At 41.3% G+C, this 22,279-nt stretch overlaps 1 protein-coding gene across 1 annotated transcript in view; it reads right to left on the minus strand.

Moving 5' to 3' along the window:
- Window positions 1–22,279, minus strand: part of AGBL1 (AGBL carboxypeptidase 1) — a 268,409-nt gene that overhangs the window by 154,826 nt on the left and 91,304 nt on the right. The window contains exon 16 of the mRNA XM_074917492.1: window positions 18,027–18,207. Coding sequence (XP_074773593.1) covers window positions 18,027–18,207 — 181 coding nt within the window. The remainder of the gene's footprint in view (window positions 1–18,026; window positions 18,208–22,279) is intronic.

Consider the following 22,279-nt stretch of genomic DNA (forward strand, 5'->3'; position numbering starts at 1 on the left):
AAAACTGAAAATAAAAGACAAAGGCAGATAAAGGCAGTGCCTCGGTATCCAGCCTGACATGCCAGCCCATTATTTGGGACTGTAAACTATTGACAATCTGCTCTACCAGGTTATAAGGTCCTGGTATCATTTACCTGTTACTGAAGTGCAGTTAAAACATTCAAATACGATAAAGTGACACCTCTACATCATGTTGGAAAGTAAGCAAGCAGCATGGTTATCAACTGAAAGTAGTGCTCCAAAGGAGGGAACAGCACAAGTGCTTGACACATCATCAAGGATTACTGTGCTATTTAACAAAGTTTCTCTGGTTATAGGTAATGACAACAGTGATAGCTAGCATCCTGGAGTACAGCTTTTGAAGACTGAAGTGGAAGGTGCCACATGGGAGTGCTCAGCTTCTGGACCCAGTGCATGGTGGCTCAAATTTTTGAGTGTTATCTGAGTCTAGAGAGAATTCAACAGACAGAACAGATGTCATAACTGGAGTAAGCAATATGTAACATCTGAAGAGATATCCTACTGTCAGAGGTGCTTTGGATTTTATTTAATTTTTTTTTAAAACCTATTTTGTCTTAAGCATGTATGCTGAAAACAGAATACAGTGCTAGTGTGCTACCAATGTTCATTGGAGTAAGAAAACTAAAGGAGCACGGAGAAATGCACAGAGAGCGTAGAGATGTTTTTCTTCACTCTGCTGACTGATTCTCATGACTTCCTATATTAAATATGAAACTAGAATTTAGAATTTCTCCCTGATTTGCTTGTTCATCTTTTCTCCCAGCTTGTCTTTTCTTTTTTAGCCTTACCCTTAAGGATTTCTTACCCCTCGCTCTGCCATTCCAAGCACTTCTTTTCTCTGTACTCAGCCAGGTCTCCCTCACTGTGACTTCGGCTGTAGGCATTAACAAAATTGGCTGCTTTGATTAGAAATGTGTGAGTGAGGAAGGCAGATAATAGCCTGGTTCTCTACACCTGATCTCCCAGTGAGGGGTCATTGGTAAGGGTCAACAGCTGAAATAAGTGTCTCATCACATGAAGAGCTTGTGAAGGAAAAGCTGTACTGTCAAATAAAGTGGAGCACAGCAGCACTGGGAGTTGGAGGGGGCTGAGTTACCTATATATTTAGGTTGATTTGTGTTTAGCAAATTTTGTTCTGGGCAGGAGCTTCCAGCTCAACAGCTGTGGAACCTGAAGTCCTGTACTGAACTAGATGACAGATACACTTGAAGGACTTGCAACTCCATCCTCCCAGAAGTGGATTTGTCTTCTACTAAGACTGTTGTGTCATCTCATATGCAATAAGGCTGCGATAAAAATATGGAAACAAGGGGATTTTCTTAAACCAGTTCACTGATGGGCTCTGATTAAATTATGTCCAGAGTAATCCATTTGTTGATTGACATTTGTAACATGAAGACCATCCCAGATCATTTGACACTGGCCACTGGTGAATCATTAAGTTAAAGCCTTTAATTTAAATGCTACTATTATGAATGAAATGTCAAGTAGTGACATTTGATATTCTGCACCAATTACTACTGTGCATGTGGGCACATAAACACCACTTAAGCAGAGTCAGAATCAGGCTTTTAGGAGTTCAAGGATCAAAAGAGACAGACTACTTGTCTTGTCTAGGTTTATAGACTACATAGCTATTGAGGGTCCATTAATCAAGTAGGGGAAAGAACAGTCATTACAGCTGATGAAAAAGAAGAGATGGACTCGAAATGCACAAGTGCCTATATTATGCCACACATCCCTTGCTCCTCATGAACAGCCACTGATGCCTGTGTCAATTTGAAATCAATGACAAAAATACAGAGGTACTATTGGGTTAAAGGTGACAGAGAGAGAAGAAATCAGACATCAAAAGCCAAGAAAATTCTCAACAGTGGAAGGCACAGAGCTGTGAAAGACTGACTCATTACCTCTTAACTTCAACTTTCATCAATAGTGTAAAGAGTCCTACAGAGGATATTCCTGTATCAGGAGTGCTGAGAGCCAAAGCCCTGTTCCTTCCCTTAAAAGTATTTTCCATTCCTTACATTTATAACAACTGTACCACCCTGTTACTATGTTAGCCTGTCTTTCCCATACCTCTCATATATATAGGAAAATATAGAGCATGACTTTTGCTCCACTGCATTTCAGACTCAAACTACCAGACAGAGGTGAAAGGAAGGAAAAGGGAAAGTCTGGGTATGTTATCAGGGGACAGAACCATGCTTTCAATCCAAAACCTGATGCTAAATGGCCTTTCTTTAGAGAATGCTTATCTGTTCAAGCACTTGGTGGGTTTTTGAAACCTTTTGATTGAATGACTTTTGAGACAACTGTTGAAGCTAAGGTTCATTCTTGACAAAGATGTAAAACTGGGGTACCTCAGATTTTTAAACAAAATTTGACTTTAAAATTCTGAAAACTCAGTGCTTATTAATTCCCATGTTGAACATGCGCTTTCCAGCTTTCTTATTTTCTCTTTTGAACACACCATTGACCCTACCTAGAGTATCCCCCAGCTGTTTGTGTAGCTGCTTCTCTTTTTAGTGAGAGTGCGTTCAGAGGAAGCCAGCATGATGGATAACAGATGTCCTTTGACATACTGTGTCATTTATCACATAACAGCCTCAATCCTGCTAAGAGGGCCTTCTCCATATGTCACTGTCAGCTACTGTGCCACCCCAATGCATCAAAAAGAAAAGTTTGAATATGAAGCACTGTAATTCCTAAGTCACAGCTCATTGCAGCTTTCCAGACATGAAGAACCATTCTGTCTATCTGCCAGCTTGTTTGTTTAATTTTCACCCTGTCTCACATATGTGAGAAATTAAGTCTTCAGTGTAGAAGAAAACCAGAAAAAGTCAGAGGTCTAGCAGAGAGAAGGCATATAAAAATCTCTAATTCCATCAGGAATCTAATGTGACCATTTTAAAGTGGAAAAAGAAAAGGCAGTGTATGAGCACTAGGTATAATAGAATTACTAAGAATCCCACTTCATTCCCAGTCTGGGAAAGAGGTTCTCTAATGGGCTTATGTGCAACTAGTAAGCTTGAAGCAATGCAGATAAGCTTGACTGCTTAATGGAGACATATCTCATCTCTTCAACCCCTTCAAGGGTACAAAATGGAGCCAAGGCTTCCAGGAAAGCCTCTTGAAATTATCCAGTAGGTCCTGCTCTGGGCTACCTACAGTAATCAGAAATCACTTCCTAATGCAAAATTTCAGCAAGTCAGTTCCCGGGTGACACCTGAAAACATAAACAAGAGATGGAGCTTGGGCCTTAGCTCTGCTCTATCACACTAATACAGATCCACGACTCTCTGTCTCCTAAGTGTTAGCATAGATGGCAATCAAACCGTGATCTATCCAGGCTCTTTTACCATTAGCCTGCAGGAATGTAGCCTGCCCATGGTACTGGTGCTGATTAATTGATTATAGTATCATTTGGGGGGGGGGCTGAGGACAGACAGAACCAGCCTGTAGCACTCACAACTCTTTCTTTGCTCACTACATGCTGAATTATTTACCGCCCTCCAGTGCCAAATAGCTAAGGCCATGACTCTCCACCTACACTTCTAGTCTTCAAAACATTCATGCAACAGGATCAGACCCCCCTTCTCAACTTTCTCTTACAAACCTCATCCTGCCCTGTGCTCAGAGCCCAGTCTCTGCAGAGCACACCCAGCACCCTCTGGACATCTATGACTCTCCAGGTAAGCCCAGAACAGGCTCTTTTCGTCAAAGTATCCTTGAAGCACCCGTGATTAACCGTAGCTCCCACATCTAGCCAGGCAAATTATTGTACCCTACACCCCATGTGTCTAGGAATCACCATTTAAAAAGCCAAAGTTACAACCTTCCTTTTCAAGTTCTAGCAATTTACAAAGCTTCCCACCAACATTCCTGGCCCAAACTTATATGAACCATTTCATAAACACATTTTGTACTTGTTAGCATTTCCCAGGTAAGACAAACTTTCAAATTATTTTGAATAATTCTCAAACTCCCCCAGTGTGAATGGTGTTAAATTCCAAGAATTAGGATGCCATTTGTGTTTTAATTAAATCACCATTGAGTGATTTAAAATATATGGTTTGCCACTTCATTAGGTCATTGTCATGCAGTCTTTGTACATTTCTATTTCATAAAAATATAATTTTCTTCAAAAGAATCACAGGCAAATTACAGCTTGAAAATTAATTAATAAACCTTTATTATGCTAACCCTTAATAGGATTATTAATATTAAGAAACTTCAAAATTAATTTCTTCCTCAGCAAAAGTTTACTGGCAAAACTTCATACTTCTGTGGCATTCATGTTGTTACTGTCCTTTCCTGATGACTACTCTTTCTTAAAGGAGAATCACACAAGGTATATTAAATCTTCTTCACAAGCGTTATTTCCATAAACTGAGTTGTGAATCAGCTGACTCCTAATTTTCGTGCAAATTTCAGCATACTCAAGGTCTTTGAGCAGCAGTTTAGTATCAGCCCAAATAGTCTTCCAGTCCCAAGTCAGATTGGACCTCTTAATCCTCTCTCAAATATTTGCAGTAGACACTCTATACAAATATATTAAAGATGTGACAGAAAAGAGCCTGGTAAGCCTCCAGGCAGCCTATGGGCCAAGTCACCAAGAAGCCCTTGAAAGGCCTTCATACCCCTATAAGTAGTTCTCTTCCTGAAGCCACCGGGATGGAGCTCTAAATCAACAATATCGCTTCTGCTTTCCTTTGTATTTCAGAGTATGGCATAAAGACAGACTTGTTTATGTGTATGAAGGGAAAGAAAGAAGCAAAAGAACAATAATTCAGCTGGGGCAAGCCTTGGTCATTATTTGGACCACTAGGCAACAGGGTTGAATTATGGCTTGCCATGACAGTACCCTAAATAACTGCTAGCTGGAAATACTAGCTTACATTACAGAAACAATTACAAGAGTTAACCATTTGGAAAAGGAAAACATGCTGCTGAAGAACTGCCATTCAGCCACTGCATTCACATTCCTCAGATTAAAATAGAAATTTCAAGGGGAAAAAAAGATAAATCAATCCAAGTTTGCATCCAAGTAAGGCAACGTGTTTTCAGTATAGCACGCAACAAAACATATGCATATTTGTGTTGTTGATTTGTGCAAATCCATTCCCGCAGGATGAACATAATAATCAAAAATGAGAGCACAAATGGCCACTTAAATGCCTAAACTCCAACTTGAGTAATTGTGCATGCAAATGCATATGTATTTTTCAAGCACAACTGCATCCATTCAATCCTTACAATCTGGATCAAAATAGCTCCTCTATTACCATGATTGTATATGCATTTACACACATAGAATACTGTATCATTTGGACGACAGAGTTTTTGGCAATCCTCAAAGCAAACTCCATGTTTGGTCTCAAATCAGGTTTAAGCAAGAATTAACCATGACGGAATCATACATGCACCACAGCTAGTTTGTGGAGAATTAATTCTTGCTAGATATATGCTCTTTAGGGACCAGCCATCCCATCTGAGACTCTGCAAGTAAAATTATGGTTTCCAAGCTGGCACATGTGTTTCTCAAAGATTAATAAGATGCTTAGGGAAAAAAACGCAAAACAGAAGGGGTTTGATTGCACCTAACTGATTTCTTTTCAAGTCACTCTGTAGTTTGCAACATCTGCTGCAGACCTAGTTGCCACAACTTCTGCCCAATGGCTTAAAACCAGCAACTCCCAGGATTTCAGAGGCAAGGGGTTCAGAGGTTACAAAAGAACTACTCTGTACGAGTCCAAAGGCCGTACAGTAAGCAAAGCTTGAAAGTAAAGGAGGTAGTTTGTTACGGCACTTCTAGACCCTTTGGGACAAAAAGATGTAATAAATTGCTGTCATCAGTACACACAATCAGAACCAATACATACCAGTTAAAAAGGGGAGAGGTATCAATACTAGTAAAGCCAGTTCATCATAAATAACATCCCTGAGCTGGGTTTTTGTTTTGGTAAGAAAGCGTGTAAGGGAAAGATACACTTGATTTGGATTATTCTGTTTACAATAAGAGAGGCTTCTTAATATTCTTTTTTATTTACATTCCCAGCTGTATTAGTGTTATGAGGCTGAAAGCTGAAAGCCATTGATATGGACACTATTTGATTTTGAACAGACTGTGTGCTAGATGGGATTACATACCATTCAAATCTAAAGACAGAGAAGTTGCACAGTTCAAGGGTGCCCTCACCTGCATGTCAGGGAAAGAGACAGAAATTACTGTGACTCAAAGCACTTTGCTCTTAGCCACTTGAAAACTACCGTGTACACAAGACCAGACAACATATTCCCTGCATATGAAGTTATTCCAAAGTAAATTCTCTTTGTGTAACATGCATGATCTAGAGGTGGGCAAACAACTATTCTCTCACTGCCTTCCATGTTCAACCTTTACATGTGATTACAGCAAGACACTAGACAGGTAAATCAGCGGAAGGTTTGGCATGAACCATGCAGATGCTTCAACCCACAAAGTGTCAGCTGCCTTTCCAGAGATCTCAGCCTAACCCCAAAGATGTTATTCTTGTGACCTAAAAATATCCAAGTAAAACACAGCTTAGTCTAATCTCCCATTGCTCTTTCCACTTCACTTTCAGACCTCGCGTTACTGCTCTGCTATCGTATAAGCCTGATCTGCTTTGCCTGACATTATATCCGTCTAAGCATAGGATTCACCGCTAGCTCGAATGCGATACTAGAGATTTCTATGATATAGACCAATATCTATTAGGGGCTTGGATGAGAGACCACCAATTTTTTTCACGTCACTGAAGAAAGAATTTAAAACCATGACAGTGCTCTGTAGAAGTGACTGATTAGTGCAATAAACTACATTGCTACATAAGCCTTTTCCCTTGCTTCTTCTCATTTCTAAATGGTATTAAAATAGTTTATGAGTGTTCAGCTGCTCTGCACTTTACATCCTCTTATGTGCCATAACTGTTACAGGGAAGACAGAAAAAACATCACTTTTTTAATCTTTGCCTTTTGTTTTCATGTTAATGACCTTTTATTAACTAACAGACAATGAATACAGGAAATGTTCCTCAAAAACTAAGTTTTCATTAGTGTTACTATCATACCATTACTTCTGGTAGAAGACACCGTTGACCAGATCTAGAACTGGGAAAAAAAATTTCTGCTTTGGGCAGTGCTCAGTGGGAGCCAGTGTCCGTGGGAGACTTGGTACTTCCCTCTCCTTTGAAAGTTGAGTTTATGAACATTTTGGGAGAAAAATTGGTGAACATGGGGTACAGAGAAGAAAACTCTACTCCTGGAGATACTGTCATGGTATGTACATGGAAAGAATCCTTGCACTTGCACGTTGTTGCTGCCTGGTAACTTCACAAAAAAACCCAAACCAACAAAACCAGCATTACATGACAATACTGAACTGATTATGGATCGTTATGTGTGCTTATTTAGAAATAAATCCTTTTCCTATTTACATTCTATAATATACATACAGCAGAATATAGCAACACTTCTCCAGCTACTATAATAATTATGCCTTGAGTCCTTTTCATTTGTGGCAGACAAATGAAAATAATCCAAAAGGTGAATTAGGATCTAGACTATATCCACTACCAATTCCTCTGTGCTCTGCTTCCCCAGACATGGAAGAGTCTTATGGGATATAATGGAACATATAACCATTTTATATAAGGACACATCCACTTGTGAAATTCAACAAGCCAATTCTAAAAGGCTATAAAAATGTTGCTCAGTTCTACACAGTCTTGAACATAGCATAATTTCTATAGAATTTTACAGCATAAATCATCACTATTCCCATGCAGTAAAATATCACCACAGTTACCTGAGTCCCTATCCAGGTTACAGTAACACTGAGGTAGGGTGTGTTCAAATACTAGCTTCAGAATTTTGCAGTAAGCATAGACTCAAGGTGCACTATTACTGGAGCTCTCTTCCCTACTAATCTCACCCTCTGCTTTTTTTTATATGCCCCCTCCCCAAACCCGGGCTACATGACTTCAAAAGCTCTTCAGTTTTTCTGCCCCTTCAAGACTCCGATCTGCTTTGTAGCATTAAAACTGTGCTGCGCTTTTTTTTCCCCGACTCCCAGCAATGCTGTCTGTTGGGTTGCAGAAGTGGTTTTGATTTCTCACGCGTTGTCATTCCAGCATTGACTCAATTTTCTGTTTTTCATTTTCTTGATGCCTCTGTGGGACATTCAGCTGGCTTTATAAATTAGGGTGGCAATTTACTGAAATCACCGGAGCAAAATTTGCCCATGTAATTACCCCAATCGCATGTGCAATCATATGAACCATGTGCACGGGTGAACAATTCAACTTCAGTTGGTCCTCTAGGTTCATTTTTGCACAAGCAATTTTGAAAACATAAGCTTCATTTGAAAGCTTATTTTTGTGGATAAGCCTCTTCATCCCATTTCTACAAACACAATTTCCAATTGCCATTCTGTTTCTCCAACCCAAGGCCATTATATATCTCCTCTCCTATCACAGTACTTTGCCAGCTTTTATTGTTACATTTTAATAACAGATTCCAAAGAGAGGGGAGGGAAAAGTGAGCAAGAAATACATAAATAAATAAAAATGTTAAAGAACAACATTAGCCAAAACACAGAGCTAATCCAACACAGAATTTCTTTAAAGCCAACTCATGGAAAAACAGATTTACACTTGCATAACTAAGCTCCAGATTTTTTTATTCAGAGGCTTTCAAAAAGAAATTCTGTGCATATTTCACCAAAAAAAATTATGTGTTTTAATACTTAAGAGGGACTGAAGGGTCATATAAAACATGAAATGTCACTTGGAACTCTAGGGATGTCCAGTTTTCAGGGCAAAAGAAATACTGCCCGATTTATTACGCAGTGTAATATATGAAGGTATATTACAAGAGACAATAACCTTCATTCCCAGGCAATTTCAGCTTTCCAGGTAGTGTGGATATTGCAGTAAACTATTGGACATTCTTCACTGCATCTATAAAAGTGAAGTTTTTACAATTTCATTTTGTGGACTTCTCTTTTCCCATCCTATGAATAACAACTCCATCTCTGAATCTGTAGCTTCCAATAGGCATTAACTTGGATAAACAGACTTGATCATGAGATGGACAACCAAAACAGCCCTCTTATTGATGACATTAGCTCATCTCCAAAATATTCAACTTTGATATCAGTGTTTGATGTCTACCACAATCAGGTGAGAAATAAAATCCTAGTTCGGCAGTAATTATAGTATTTCTCATTGTAGGTTTATCAATGCAGCCAGTTGGGTCGAGGTTTGCAGATACCTCCTGCAAATTCCAAGGTACAAAGATTTTTAAAACAATTCTCCAGTTCCCACATTGATGATACTGAGGTACCCTTCACAAACCTTCATCAGGTGCATGTAGAAACTGCGGCAGGATGCTTTCCCTACTCCAGGATGTAATACTGAAGGAGAGCTGTAACTACAAAGCTCACACCTCCGTGAAGTGCATCCTGTGGCCAGGACTGAGAAGATGGACCAGGCTGCATGAGAGCCAACAGCCCAACATCCTTTTCATTCTCACCAATCCTCATGCATAGGCTGTGCCACCAATGCATCAGTTCCTAACAAGGGACCAGCTGCTCCTTGCCTGTCTCCATACAGAGCCTAGCACAGGCACAATTGTTGTGGGAATAATATAACACAAAGGGGACTCAAATAGCATAATAACAAACAAAAGGGATAATGATACACAATCAAGCTAACAAGAATAATAATATAATTCAATCATCTCATTAACTTTACTAAAAGCTAGCTTTGTACACCAGTCTCCTGGCTCCTGAAAATGTCTTCAAAGGAGTGTGTACATCTGATTATGAACTCCCATCATCAGTGAGGAAAATAGACACAAATGCAGAACAAAATTATTCCTTTCTGAGTCCACAAGAACATCATGTTCATATCTAATATTCATGCTAACTAGAAAATACAAGGTAGTACCTATCTAAAATAATTTCCAAGGCTAAAAGCTGAAGCGTTTAGTAGTCCAGGAAAGTAATATCACCAAGCCCACATCAAGTGATTTTTGTAGTGAAATCCCAAGGTGACCTTGCATCACCAGCATAAATCAGGTAGGAAAGAGCCAAGGGAGATGCACTCAACTCATGGGGTATCTTTACTGTTTACGAGCTTTAGAAAGACTGCACATGCTTTTGCAGTTGGCAGCTGGAAGACTAATGAAACAAGGGACAATGCATTAGATCCTTCTAGTTCTTAATATGGTCTTTACCTAATTAGTTTTCATGGCCATTTAGAAGACAGGCGGTACTGTAACCTCCCTTCTGTTGGCAAGCAACAATATGGTACTTTCATAAGAAACCTGCAAGCAGTACAATGAGGTCTCAGACTTTAGAGTTAAGACAGCCTAGACCCTCTCCATATCAGACTTCCTACTGCTGGGTCTTTTTTGTTCTCTACCAAGGCACACAGGCAGCTCTCTGGGCAATTTGTTAGAAACTAGCAGTTGTGTTGGTCTGTTATTAGCCTGGACAGTGGGACGAGCAGTTATAATGCAATAGATGGAGTGTACTCTCTGGTCCAAACCCCTGGAAGCACATGGGTTATACGCTGGAAGATAAAAGGAATGACAGCATAGCACCCAAAATTTCAGCTATTCAGCTTCTGGGAAACAAAAGCACCAAGCAATAAAGCCAACCACTGATACAAGGCTGGTGCCGAGTCCCACAGACAACGATATCACACAGGCTCCCATTTTAGAGACTGAGCCACACAATAAATTAGGTGAGGGTGTTAGAACAACAGCTGGCTGCTAATTAGTTACAGCCCCCCTCAGCGGGGTATCAACAAAGTGACAGAGAACATCTCAAGTAAATTAAATTTAAAAAAAATCCTACTGCAATCACTCCCCCGACAGACCCTTCCTTCATCTCCCCTCTCGGCTTTTTATTTATTGTAATTACTTTAGTAATAAGATTTGTTTCCTTGTTATTATATATATTACCATGCAGGGCAACAACAACAAAAAATAATAGCTGGGAAGAGTTATGTAGCTTATTTATCTCCTTGGCTGTTATTGGGCCACTGGGTGGAGAGAGCGATGAGGAGGTGGGGGTCTGGGAAAAGCAGTAAATAGAAGAGAAAGCATATTCCTCAGGAGCAGAGACATATGGGGGCATATTTACGAAGGAAGAAACACTGACAATGAGTGAATAGAGATAATAACTCAGGGGGCCCAGCAGCTCTGGCTGATAAAGGAAGGAATAAACAATACTGCATTGGAAGCACTGTCAGAAGAGAAAGTCCTGGGGTGCAGCTGCCTGCAGACGGATGTTTATCACAGAAGGAGAGCCAAGGATGGGCTGTCACATCAGCACGGCATAAAGGGGCCTTGGTTGAAACTGGGGCACCTCCCACAGCACAGAGAGGAACTTGGAGAAGTGTACGGTGCAGGGCCAGACCCCACTGCTGGCTCCATCAAGGAGCAACTTGCAGAGATGCGAGGTGAGGAATACTGCAGCTCGTATTTTATCTCATGCTGTGCACGGACTAGCCACATTTTCTACCCTAAGCTCCCAAATCCATCACTGCCCTCTTAGTGAAGGGCAACAGAAGCAACATCTGAGGCACCAAAGCAGCAAATAGCTGAGAAAACTACTCCTCTTGGGGGAAGTTAGCTCACACTTCACATACACTTCCCAGAGCCACACACCAAGCCACTACAGATGCTCCCAGAACTGGCATTTTCATCCCCTCTGAGTTCTTGAGGAAAGTATCAGTGCATGCAAATATGCCACCTTACAATGTGCAACTCGGAGCATAGCGATCACAAATGAGTAAGAGTTGAACCTTCTACAAAATGTTCTTTTATTGAAGTATACCTCGGCTTCCACATATCCAACTACTGTTGGCATGGTGGTGCCAATTTAGATGCAGGACTTCTGATGACAACACCAGGGACAGACCTGTACAGCATCTGCCAAAGACCAGCAGCACACTACTCCTGTAGTACCTCTCTCTCCTAGAGACAAACTCTCCCACTGCATTAATTAATGACAGAGTTCAAAACCACCTCTTTCCCACACTTCCCACATCTCTGAACTATCCTTAGAGAAAAACACACATCGTAGATCAGCTAGCTGGGAGAGAGCCTTTGGAGTGTGTTTGCAGAGTTCACGGCTCCAATTTAGTTATGCAAAGCTAGATTCTGAGAATTAAACTCCTCTTCAATCCTCTGACCACAAAGAAGCAATACTGAGAAGGAAGGGGAGGAAAAGAGGGATATCTGTGGTTGTACAGCTTTGCATGACATCACCGCAAGATTTAATCCTTGAGCATGCAGTTCTGCATCATAAATTGACTCCTTAGACTGGCCATTAGCTTTTTTCTTGTCCCTGATCAGTTCTGCCTCTTATTGCCTGGCGAGTACAATGTCTCAGTGCAGGAGAGTAAGCATTAATACAGCAGAGAAAAAAAGCCATATATACAAAGAGTGTATTTTGGGTGTAGAGACCAATGTGTTTCTGCTCCTCCTCTTAAGAGTGTCCTTCAAAAAACAAAGGACCAGGCTCCAAAGAGTAAATGGGAACACACTCATTTTTTCCCTTTGTAACTTTTGAGAGGGTGCAGAGGAAACATGTTCTAGGAGGGATTTTAGTGGATGTTTCTATCCTTCCATTTCAGTAATTGTCATACAAGTAAAGCTTTTCTCTGCTGGACTTGAGGACTTAATGAACAAAGCCTCATAAGTAAACCAGGATGGAATATACAGCCTAAATAAAGTGGGAGCAAGTATCAATGGAGAGACAAGAAGCCCAGCACCTCACCTGCCTTACCTTTGAGCAACAGAAAAGCCTACTCGGCCTGTGTTGTGGGAGGGCAGGTGCAGAAGGGAACAGGGTGTTTTTAAACCAGATAAAGAATAGTCCATGGCTATAATCCAAAATGCAAATCAGGATTTCCTCTTCCTAACTGCTACTATGGTTACCCCATGGCTTTGAAGAAATCATGCAGCTTCCAAAAAAAAATTCATCTTCCTTTACCAAAAAAAGACTCACCAGCTCCCATCTCCACTGATTGGTTCAATTCATTTATAAAATGCATCAAGTTCTTTTCAATGAAAAGCTTCTTTGATTCAATAGGAGGGTGGGGAGAGTAAGAAAAGGGCAGACAGAGGAGAAGAAAGAGGAAACATCAAAAGGAAGTAAAGGAAGAGGAAGAAGGTGGCAACGTAGGAGTGAGGCATGAACTCGGAGAACTGTCATATTGGCCAGTTAGGAATTTGTCAGGGGGAAGAGAATTTCTGAATACACAAAATACAGCCACACCATGAGCAGGTGCATGTGAAGTATTTTTTAAAACAAAATCACTTCCCCAGGAGCTTCCACTTCTTGCTTGATCAATGATCTTGCAAGGCTGATCATTTTTAATTTAATACTTCTGGGAACTGGGGGAAAAAAAACCCTCATCAAAAAGGCACAGTTGGCAAGCATTGAGTTAGCATTTGGCATCATTTATTACTGCTGTTTATGGCAATATAAATTAGGTTATACTGATATAATTAATAACCCTAAATTTAGGTGTAATAAATAGCAATATTTATCTAGAACTGCAGTGTCTGGAGAAGTCCAGCCAAAACCACAAAATGTTGACTACCACATTGTGTCTGTGAGCACAGGCGTGGGAGTGCCAGGTGTGCGTGTGGATGGTTTGCAGGTCTGAGCAGATGCTGAGCAACCTCTGCAGGAACCAGCTGCTGACAGAGGGACGCACAGCAGGCGCACACAGAAGGCAGCATATGAGCACATCACAAGTTAGCATGCAACTGCCCAGGCGTGCATGAGCACACACACAACTCAGTGCTCAAACGCGTGGTAATGAGTCTATATGGAACAGCGTGGACAGCAGAGTTCTGTTTCTTTAGAAAAAACTTCCTTTTATGCTGCAATAGTTGGGCTTTTTACAAGTTCCCTTACTGAACCCTGCTTTCTGGATTTTACAAAACCATCACTATAATTGATCTAGTTTGGGGGTACAAAGATCTCACTTGAACAGATGAACTTTTTTTTTAAAGCAATCCAAAAAAGGCTGCTCTGCACCAATTCCTCATAAATTTTCTGAGTGGTATTTTCCACATTTTGTAAGTTAAAAACAAGTTTAATAGTTAAAACAGTAGATGTAGATTGAAGAGAAAATTCTCCTAATATGCATACTTCAGTCTTCATTTCAAACCACTCAGAGTTATGAGGTATGTCATTACCTCATTTTCTGAGGAAGAAAACCCAGCCAGTAGGAGGGGCCAATGACCAAGGTCTCATAGTCCATCAGTAGCAGAGCCAGGAACAAAGCACGGGTCTCTTGCTCACCCACTGCATTTTATATCACTTTCCTAATGAAAATTATACTCTTCTTCAAGGATTCTCCAACGCCTAATAGAGATTAATTGCTTTTAAAGCTTTCCTATTTTACTATGATTTAGTTTAAGAAGGTTCTAGAGGTAATGGTGAAGGTAGTGAGCCATAAAACCAAACACCACTTATTACTTTGGATTCTCACAGAACAACTTGTGCAAAATAAAGTCAGGCTGCAAAGACACTTTCTGTTAAAGTATATGTCTGTCACTTCAGACTGACTTATACTACTGGTCTTGGAGATTAAGACTGTTCTTTCCTTTATATTGAAAGAAAAAAAAAAGTAAACATACAAATAACCATATCAGGTCAGACCACAGACCTATATGAGGCAGCATCCCATCACCAACAGTGGTCAAAAGCTAGTGTCTGGCAGAAAGTAGGTGATGAACCTTATGAAAAGCAGTGTTTATTATTTAATTTAAAATATATAGCTATTATCAGATCAGCTGAATATTACTTGACAAACCCTACACCTGAGTGCTGTTCAGGATGGAACAAAACACTCGGCCACAGACAGCAACACAATTGCTCACCAATTCTCTCTGGATTGAACAAAGTCAAATTAGTTGCAATATTTGATAGTGAACTATATTTTTACTTGATTACAACCCCACTCATACAGGCAGACTTGCATCACCACTCCCTTCATTTAGCATCACTGGCAGGGCTGCAAGTCTCTCCACCACTAACAGACGAGAACGGATTCTCAGAGCACTGACTGAAGGGACAGGGAGGGTGGAGAGCTGCTTCCCAGCTCGTCCACACGCAGCCGGAGCATAATCACATTACTGCAGTCCTATCTGGGCTAGAGGAACACTCTCTGCATGTAACTTTCTGATCACATTAACCAAAGCAAATACCAAGGCTGTGATCATCTTGTTGCTGCATGAGCAAGTGTGATCGTGTGGTGCCCTGCTGGGATGAGCGCTCTTCCACTGAGCTGCTCCTGGGGCAGGGAGCCAGCTGGGGAAGGGGCACGGCTGGGCTGCTGGAAGAAATCCTTTGTAACCACACACTGGCATCCGTCTCTGCGACGGGCAGGGAAGCGTTATGCACACCCCAGCACACAGGGCGGGGGAGGAGGGAAAGTAAGGATGTTCAGAGCTGCCAACAAAAAATAATCCAACTCTCTAAGTAAAGAAAGATACTGAGATACCAAGATGAAAGCAACAGAGGCACTGAAACAGTAGAAATCCTTATTTCATGATAAGAGACGAGCTTGCTGGTTACCACATGTAGGTATTCCCAGTACCCAGCACAGAGCCAAGACACTTGTTGGCCTGGATAGTGCATCTGATGCATTCAGTCTGTCCACTCCTCATGGCAGGGGAGGTGAGGTGTCAGAGCACAGCAACTCGTCTAAAACTAGAAAAGACGAGCAGGTTGCGATGTTGGCAGAGGGAACAGCAGGCACTCTCACAGTCTGTTCGGGGATGCCTGGTGGGACTTCCACAAGAGGGACTGTGAATCCCAGGGCAAACAAGTTGCTTCATGAAGTGGTTTGTAAAACGGGTTTCAGACATGTAAAAAAACATTTAGCAAGTATCTTCTTACAAGTACTATGGTTGATGATGGGGTCTAGACCAGCTTCCTCAGAAAACATTAACATTGACTTGAAAGATAACTGAGTTTACTAAAGCATTTGCACATTAAGTAACCAAGTAAATCTGCATGTTCACACATAGACATTAAGGGCCCGAAAGATATCTTCTCCAATGTGCATGGTTATCTCCAGCACACCACCAGTAAACCTGAGGCCCAGAACAGAAGCATTTCTTTCAGTGTAGGAGGACCCAAGCCTATTAAAAAAGCACATAGGAAGAAACAAGAAGAAAGTCCGGGCCACAGGAGGATTCACGGGATAAAAGTATTTAAATTAAAGCATAAAGGAATGGTTCTCTCCCCCAGGCCTCACAATCCGTAACAGAGTCATGGCCAAGTCCCATCCCACATGTAAGGCTTAACCGAACTTTTTAACTCATCACCAGATTTAACTACAGTTTAAGCTCATCTGCACCAGGGAAGGCAAAGCACTTTCCTGTGTGACACAATCTCGGGCAGCACACTTCATCCAGGTGTCACCAAGAGCAATGTCCTCCCTCCTGAGGGCCCCTGCTCTGCTGCACTCACTCCTGACAGCTGGAGAAAAAAGGTCAGACATTCCCTCCAGTCCTCCATCTGCTGGAAACTTTAATTAAGTGCAGTGAAAGAAAGAAAAAAAAGAAAAAAAAAAAAAGAAAGAACAGCCACAACCTTTCTTTTTTGCTTCTGCTGCTTGGAAGGATCAAGGAAGCATTTGGTGACAGCAGAGGCTTCGAATACTCTGGGGCAGTATCCAGCTACTCGGAACAGTCCTCCCAGACTACTGATACACTCATGTCCTGGGGAGCATAGTAACACAAAAGCTAGTCTGTGACTACCAACAGTCCTAGAGACTGTCAGAAAAGCCCAGGCTGCTCTCTGCTGAACCTCTCACCTCAAACTGAAATTAATTTCTTTAGAACCAAACTCAACTCAGTTGTTGCCCAGTATTGTTGTTCTGTTTCTGAAGCACTTGATCTGACACAAAAGCAGATGAGAGAATGTAGCTTATGAAAAGTTGTTCCTCCATACTCTGTTATGTGTTTCAGGGCTTGTCTAAACCCATCTTTCAGCTTCAAAATTTGTTGCATGTTCCATTGCAACAAGCTGGGGGACACAGGCGTTGCCAAAGCCTGCAAACTCTTCTCACCAAAACACACAACTCTCCAGCTGTTGGTGGGAGGTGATCATCATGTACTGCATCACAGACAGGACTGATAAGTTATTAACCTACAGCCACTCCACAAACACTCAAAGTGAGCAAACTCCCCTGTCTTCAGAGACACTGTAGGTTTTTTCCAGGAAAGTGCAACCCTTCTTTATCTTAGTGTACTCTTCAAATGCAATTCCTCTTTCACTTGCTGCATAACAATATTTATTTCATGTTAACATATTAGGAGCAGAGTTGTACTTTTTCCACTCATGTACAGGGAGAGGGAAAGCAAGTTAGTGTGGGTGGGCAGGGATGGTGTAAAGGCAAAGAACACAAAAAGGAATCACTATTTTCCAAGCTCAGATTCAGTATCTCTTAGGAAACACGTGGGAGGGAAGATTGAAAAAGAGGTGGGAGCAGGAGAGAGCTTCACTATATGGAAATATTTCCATGAAAATGTGAAAATTTAATAGATCCTTACTCATCTTCCCCCTCACCAGGCTACACAAAGCATTAATTAAAGCCAGTTATTCCCAAGCATATCTGTCTTGCAGGCGAAGTCTGCCCTGCTGTACTTAACCAGAAAGATCCAGTTTTTCTGGCACCACTAATGCTCCATCCAGGCAACTGAGAGATCTTATGGCCACAGAGGACAATCACATACATCCAAGTGTGCAAGACAGCATACTGGACTATTCCTCAGACCCATATTTTCCATGCAGGATTGACAACAGGATGCGTAAAACACAAGACAAAGTGAATTTTTCTGACCCAAAACACTGAAGATGAGACCCACTAGGTTCACAGAGGTAAAGCCTGCAGAAAAACCCAGAAAAAAACCCAGAACAAGTACATGTCACAACTCACTTGCCATTGATGACTCCATCAGGATTAAGCATGGGGACAATCTTGAAAATGAAACATTTCCGCAGGAGATCAGCAATGGGATCACTGCTTACAAGGAATTCCAGGGTCCCCTTCATTACCCAACTGGCGTTACTTTCACCAGGGTGAACACGGGCCATTAGAAACACATAAGGACGATTGTCTGTAAAACAAAGCAAAAAAAGCCTAGACAGAACTTCTTTATGAATAATATTTTTGCAAGTGGGTTTTATTCTTTTTTAATTGAGTTAACAACCTAAGAAATAGTTGAAGGAAAATACATCTCTTACCCTACTGCCTCTCAAAATGGCACCAGCATACTTTCTGGGAATTCTTGAAAGTCTGACCCTATCAAATTTCACTAAGGTTTAAAAGACAGCTAGAAATTATTTCATTTTCTAAGGCCCTGCTCTGCTTTCTGTACCTCACTGTTAACAACTGAGAACTTTCTAACTCTCTAAGTAGATCTGTCCACCCATAAGGGCTCCATGGACATACAAGCTGCCTGATCTCAAGCAGTAATCTGTGTTGTAGGGTTAGAATCATAACTAAACAAGTTAAGCTGATATAACTAAAGAAAATACATAAATATGTTACCCAGATAAACTGCAGAGGTAGAGTTCTCAAAAATAACCATTATTTCATAGCCATCCAATAAAAGGTAGAAATAACAACGTGCATAGCTAAGACAGGCTGTTACTTCTGGTGGAAGGACAGTTTTTGGTTTCATATAATATAGACACGCACTCAGATCTGCAAAGCTGATTTTCTGAAGTTGCAACTAGAAGAGTTTAGATGTTTCTAGCAATACATTTAGCATGGGAGAGATAAGCTGTGGGAATCTGGGGGAAGGGAGAGGGTTCAGGGGTTGCTTTTAAAAAGAAAATAAAAATAAATCAATATCGTACTGAACAGTTCATTGATAAGCTCTACTGAACCTGTTTCAAAGTAGACTTGCAACTTGACAGAGAAAGTTTCCTTGTTATCAGATATGTTATTTGTCGTTCCTGTGAAAGCGCACCCACATTTGGTCTAGTTATAAGTCTCCAAAATCTCTCAGTATACATATGCTTAGAAAAGACCAAGTTTGACAGCAGATTCTTTGAAGATCCCATCTGTGCTGAGCATACTCCACGGATGGGCCAAGGAAACAGGAGAAAGAAGAGGAAGACACCTGCCAGGCTTAGAAAGTAAAGGGAAAGGACAAAGCAATTAGCTCTCTTAAAATGATCCTTTTGTGAGCATTCACAGTCTCAGGCCATTGTCACAGGTCAACCTGACAGATTTACTTTAGTGGAAACCATTATCTGTCAGGGCATCTCAGCGATGCCAGGATAGGTTTGTCCCACTCTATCGGGCAACATCAAAACTCAGGCTCTGTTCCTTTGCATGAATTGAGGGACCCCAACTGACAGGCTCAGGAGTGGTAACAGAAAAGTAAACAAAACCAAAAGCATCAGGTGAGTACCCTTGTAAACAAGTGCTGAATTAGCAAGTAATACGCCTTTGCCCTTTGCTCCCAAAACTGTCCTTCAGTTTCCAAATGCCTTAGAAATCATTATTCAGTTAATGTGAAAGGTAGAACACCGTGCTGAAAAATATAGATATTAATAAAGAGCTGTTTAGTGATTTGTCCAGCAAAGCATAGGATGTCTGAGCTGAGAATACAGGTGACACTTCTCATTTCACAGTCAAAGGAGGATTAAGCACTAATTCTTCTCCTAAACTGTACATTCTGCACAGTTCTGCTCAATTTGTGTATTATAGTACAACTCAGTTACATCTTTCATGGACGAAGACAGATTTGGAAACAATCCCCCCTCCACACCTTCCTCTTAAGCAGAAGAGTGATCTGCACTCTCAGCTCAAAGAGTTCACACAGAGAAATCATATCCTGGTCCAGTAAAAACAACTGGAATTCTGTTATCTCAGTAGCCATATATTAGCCTTCTATCATTCTTACACCTTGCCTTACCTGTGAGGTTAGTATATTTTGATAAGTGCCTAAAGCACTTACAGATTGCAAAAGATCCCTTTAGCTCCCACAGAACTACTAGCCATTCCGATTTTGTTTTTTCCAAAATTAGAGTAGACAATTCTGAAATTCTGCTCCAGCTAGTTATGCATTACATCTACCTTAGTAATGCTCTAAAATAACAACAAGCAAAAACTAGCTTTCATGAGGATATCAGCTGCATTTTGCCATTTCCAAAGATTTTCTTCTTTCTCCCATCACCATGATTTAGTGCTGTTTTGCAGGCTCATTGCTGAGTTAAACTTATGGGACTGTGCTGTTGTAGCAGAGAATGAGGCTCTTGAGGACTCCTAATGGACAACAGCTGTAAATAGCACAAAGCAAAATAAAACGTGTTCTCTTTTGCAATTGATGCATACAGCTTTAACAACTCTTATCTCTTCTCTATATTGGGAGAGAGCACAGCATCTTAATTGAGAGGTTCTTTCCTCAGTCAAAACAAGAAAAAAGAAACTCTAAGCAAGGGCTTTTTCATCTAAGAAAACCAGGAAAGTTTGCCATAATTCTAATTGCAAATAGCATGGGACTGGCAGAGACACGAGCTCTGTGATTCCTCTCAAGGCTGATCAAAGTCAAGCTTGTCTTACTTCAATTCAATGTCAGAAAATCTTCTGGAGTTTCCAGATCTTAAACCCCAGGAAATGGCGGATGGGGGAAGAGACCAGACAGAGATCATCTGAGTTGTTTCCCTGTGGGCAACAATGGAGGGGCCCATAGGCTACAGGTCCAGCCAAGGAAACCTCTCTGTTTCAGTTAAAGCTTCCTTTAAAAGCTCCCCTCCTGACAAGCACATCCGCAGCTCTGACATCCCATCCACAGGAGAGTCATAACAAAGGTATGTACCCGCAAGGAAACCACAGAGCTTGTTAACTGCCTGTTCCCTTCACAGAAGTCATCCCAGCCAAATCCCATATCCAAATGCTGTGCTCCCCCAGACTGCGCCCAGCACGAAGACTAACGAAGCAGCAAATAGAGCAAGGGGCTGACAACATGGCCATAAACTCACTACTCTTGAAACACCTGGGAGGCAAAGATTCAACTCTGTGGCAGACAGGAGTCACTCAATCCTGTGCTTTACAGCATATCCAGTTACTTATCTGCCATGAAATTACTGTGATAACTGTGGTAAACATTAGAGCTCGTGGAAGTATTGGACAGAAGCACTGGCCAGACATACTCAGCACTCCAACTGGCAGGCACCAGTCAAAATTTCTGCACTCAGTTCAGCTTCTTCGCTCCAATCCTGACTTGCCTCCACAACTGCAGTGCTGACCAATCCACCTTGGTACTACCCAGCACAGCTTACTGGTTTACACTGGTGCCCAGCTGCCCTTCTCTCTGTGCTACTTCAGAGCCCCTTGTACTACCTCCTGTGCCCTGCTGAAGCTATCTGCAGGACACACAACCACAGGTTCTCATACATCCTTCCAGGCCCAGAACTGAGCTTAAGTCTTCAAAGTCCTCAGGCCAACACTTCAGCAGATCCTCCACAAGTTCTGGGGAAGCTGCCAGAAAGCTGAGGCTAGCCATTTATCTCTGCAAAGCCCACATGACACATAACCTTCTCTCGGAATGTAAATAATAAAAAGAGAAAGCAGAGGAACCTTTTCATGCTACATAAAGCCTTATCCAACAGATCATGTCTCGTTACACTGTGTTACATTTTGACATGCCCAGAATAAAACGTGGCACCAACAATACCCAAGGTGAGAGATGAAAGCATCCCTGATTCCTCTTGCAAAACTTTGAGCAAAAGCCCTTTGAGTAATAATTCTACTAATGTATCACCTAGTTCCCATCTCCCCTTCTCTTCACTCATTTTGACTGTTTTTATATGCATGAAAATAGGAGCTTTGTTCTTCCAGTACTTCTAACTTGCTGCTTAATCTCCCGCCTGTTGTAAGGATCCTCCTCTAGTCATGTCATCACCAACATTCACTAAGGGGTGACTTTGATGTCACTAATCATGACATCAGTTGGGGAAAGAGCAGCCTGAAAGAAATGAACAAAACTCCATTAACACAGTAGTGTCCCTCATCAAGAGGAGCACAAAAAGAAAATTAAACGCAGTTCCAGATGCCCTGACCTGGGCTGCTGATCTAAATTATTTCAAACTGAGATTTGAGCCATGCCATTTGTAAAGGGACAGGGCATTGAAACAACACAGGGCTAGGATTTTATAAGGAGTCAAAGGGAATTA

Source organism: Athene noctua, chromosome 13 (assembly GCF_965140245.1).
Source record: "Athene noctua chromosome 13, bAthNoc1.hap1.1, whole genome shotgun sequence".
NCBI classification, from domain to species: domain Eukaryota; kingdom Metazoa; phylum Chordata; class Aves; order Strigiformes; family Strigidae; genus Athene; species Athene noctua.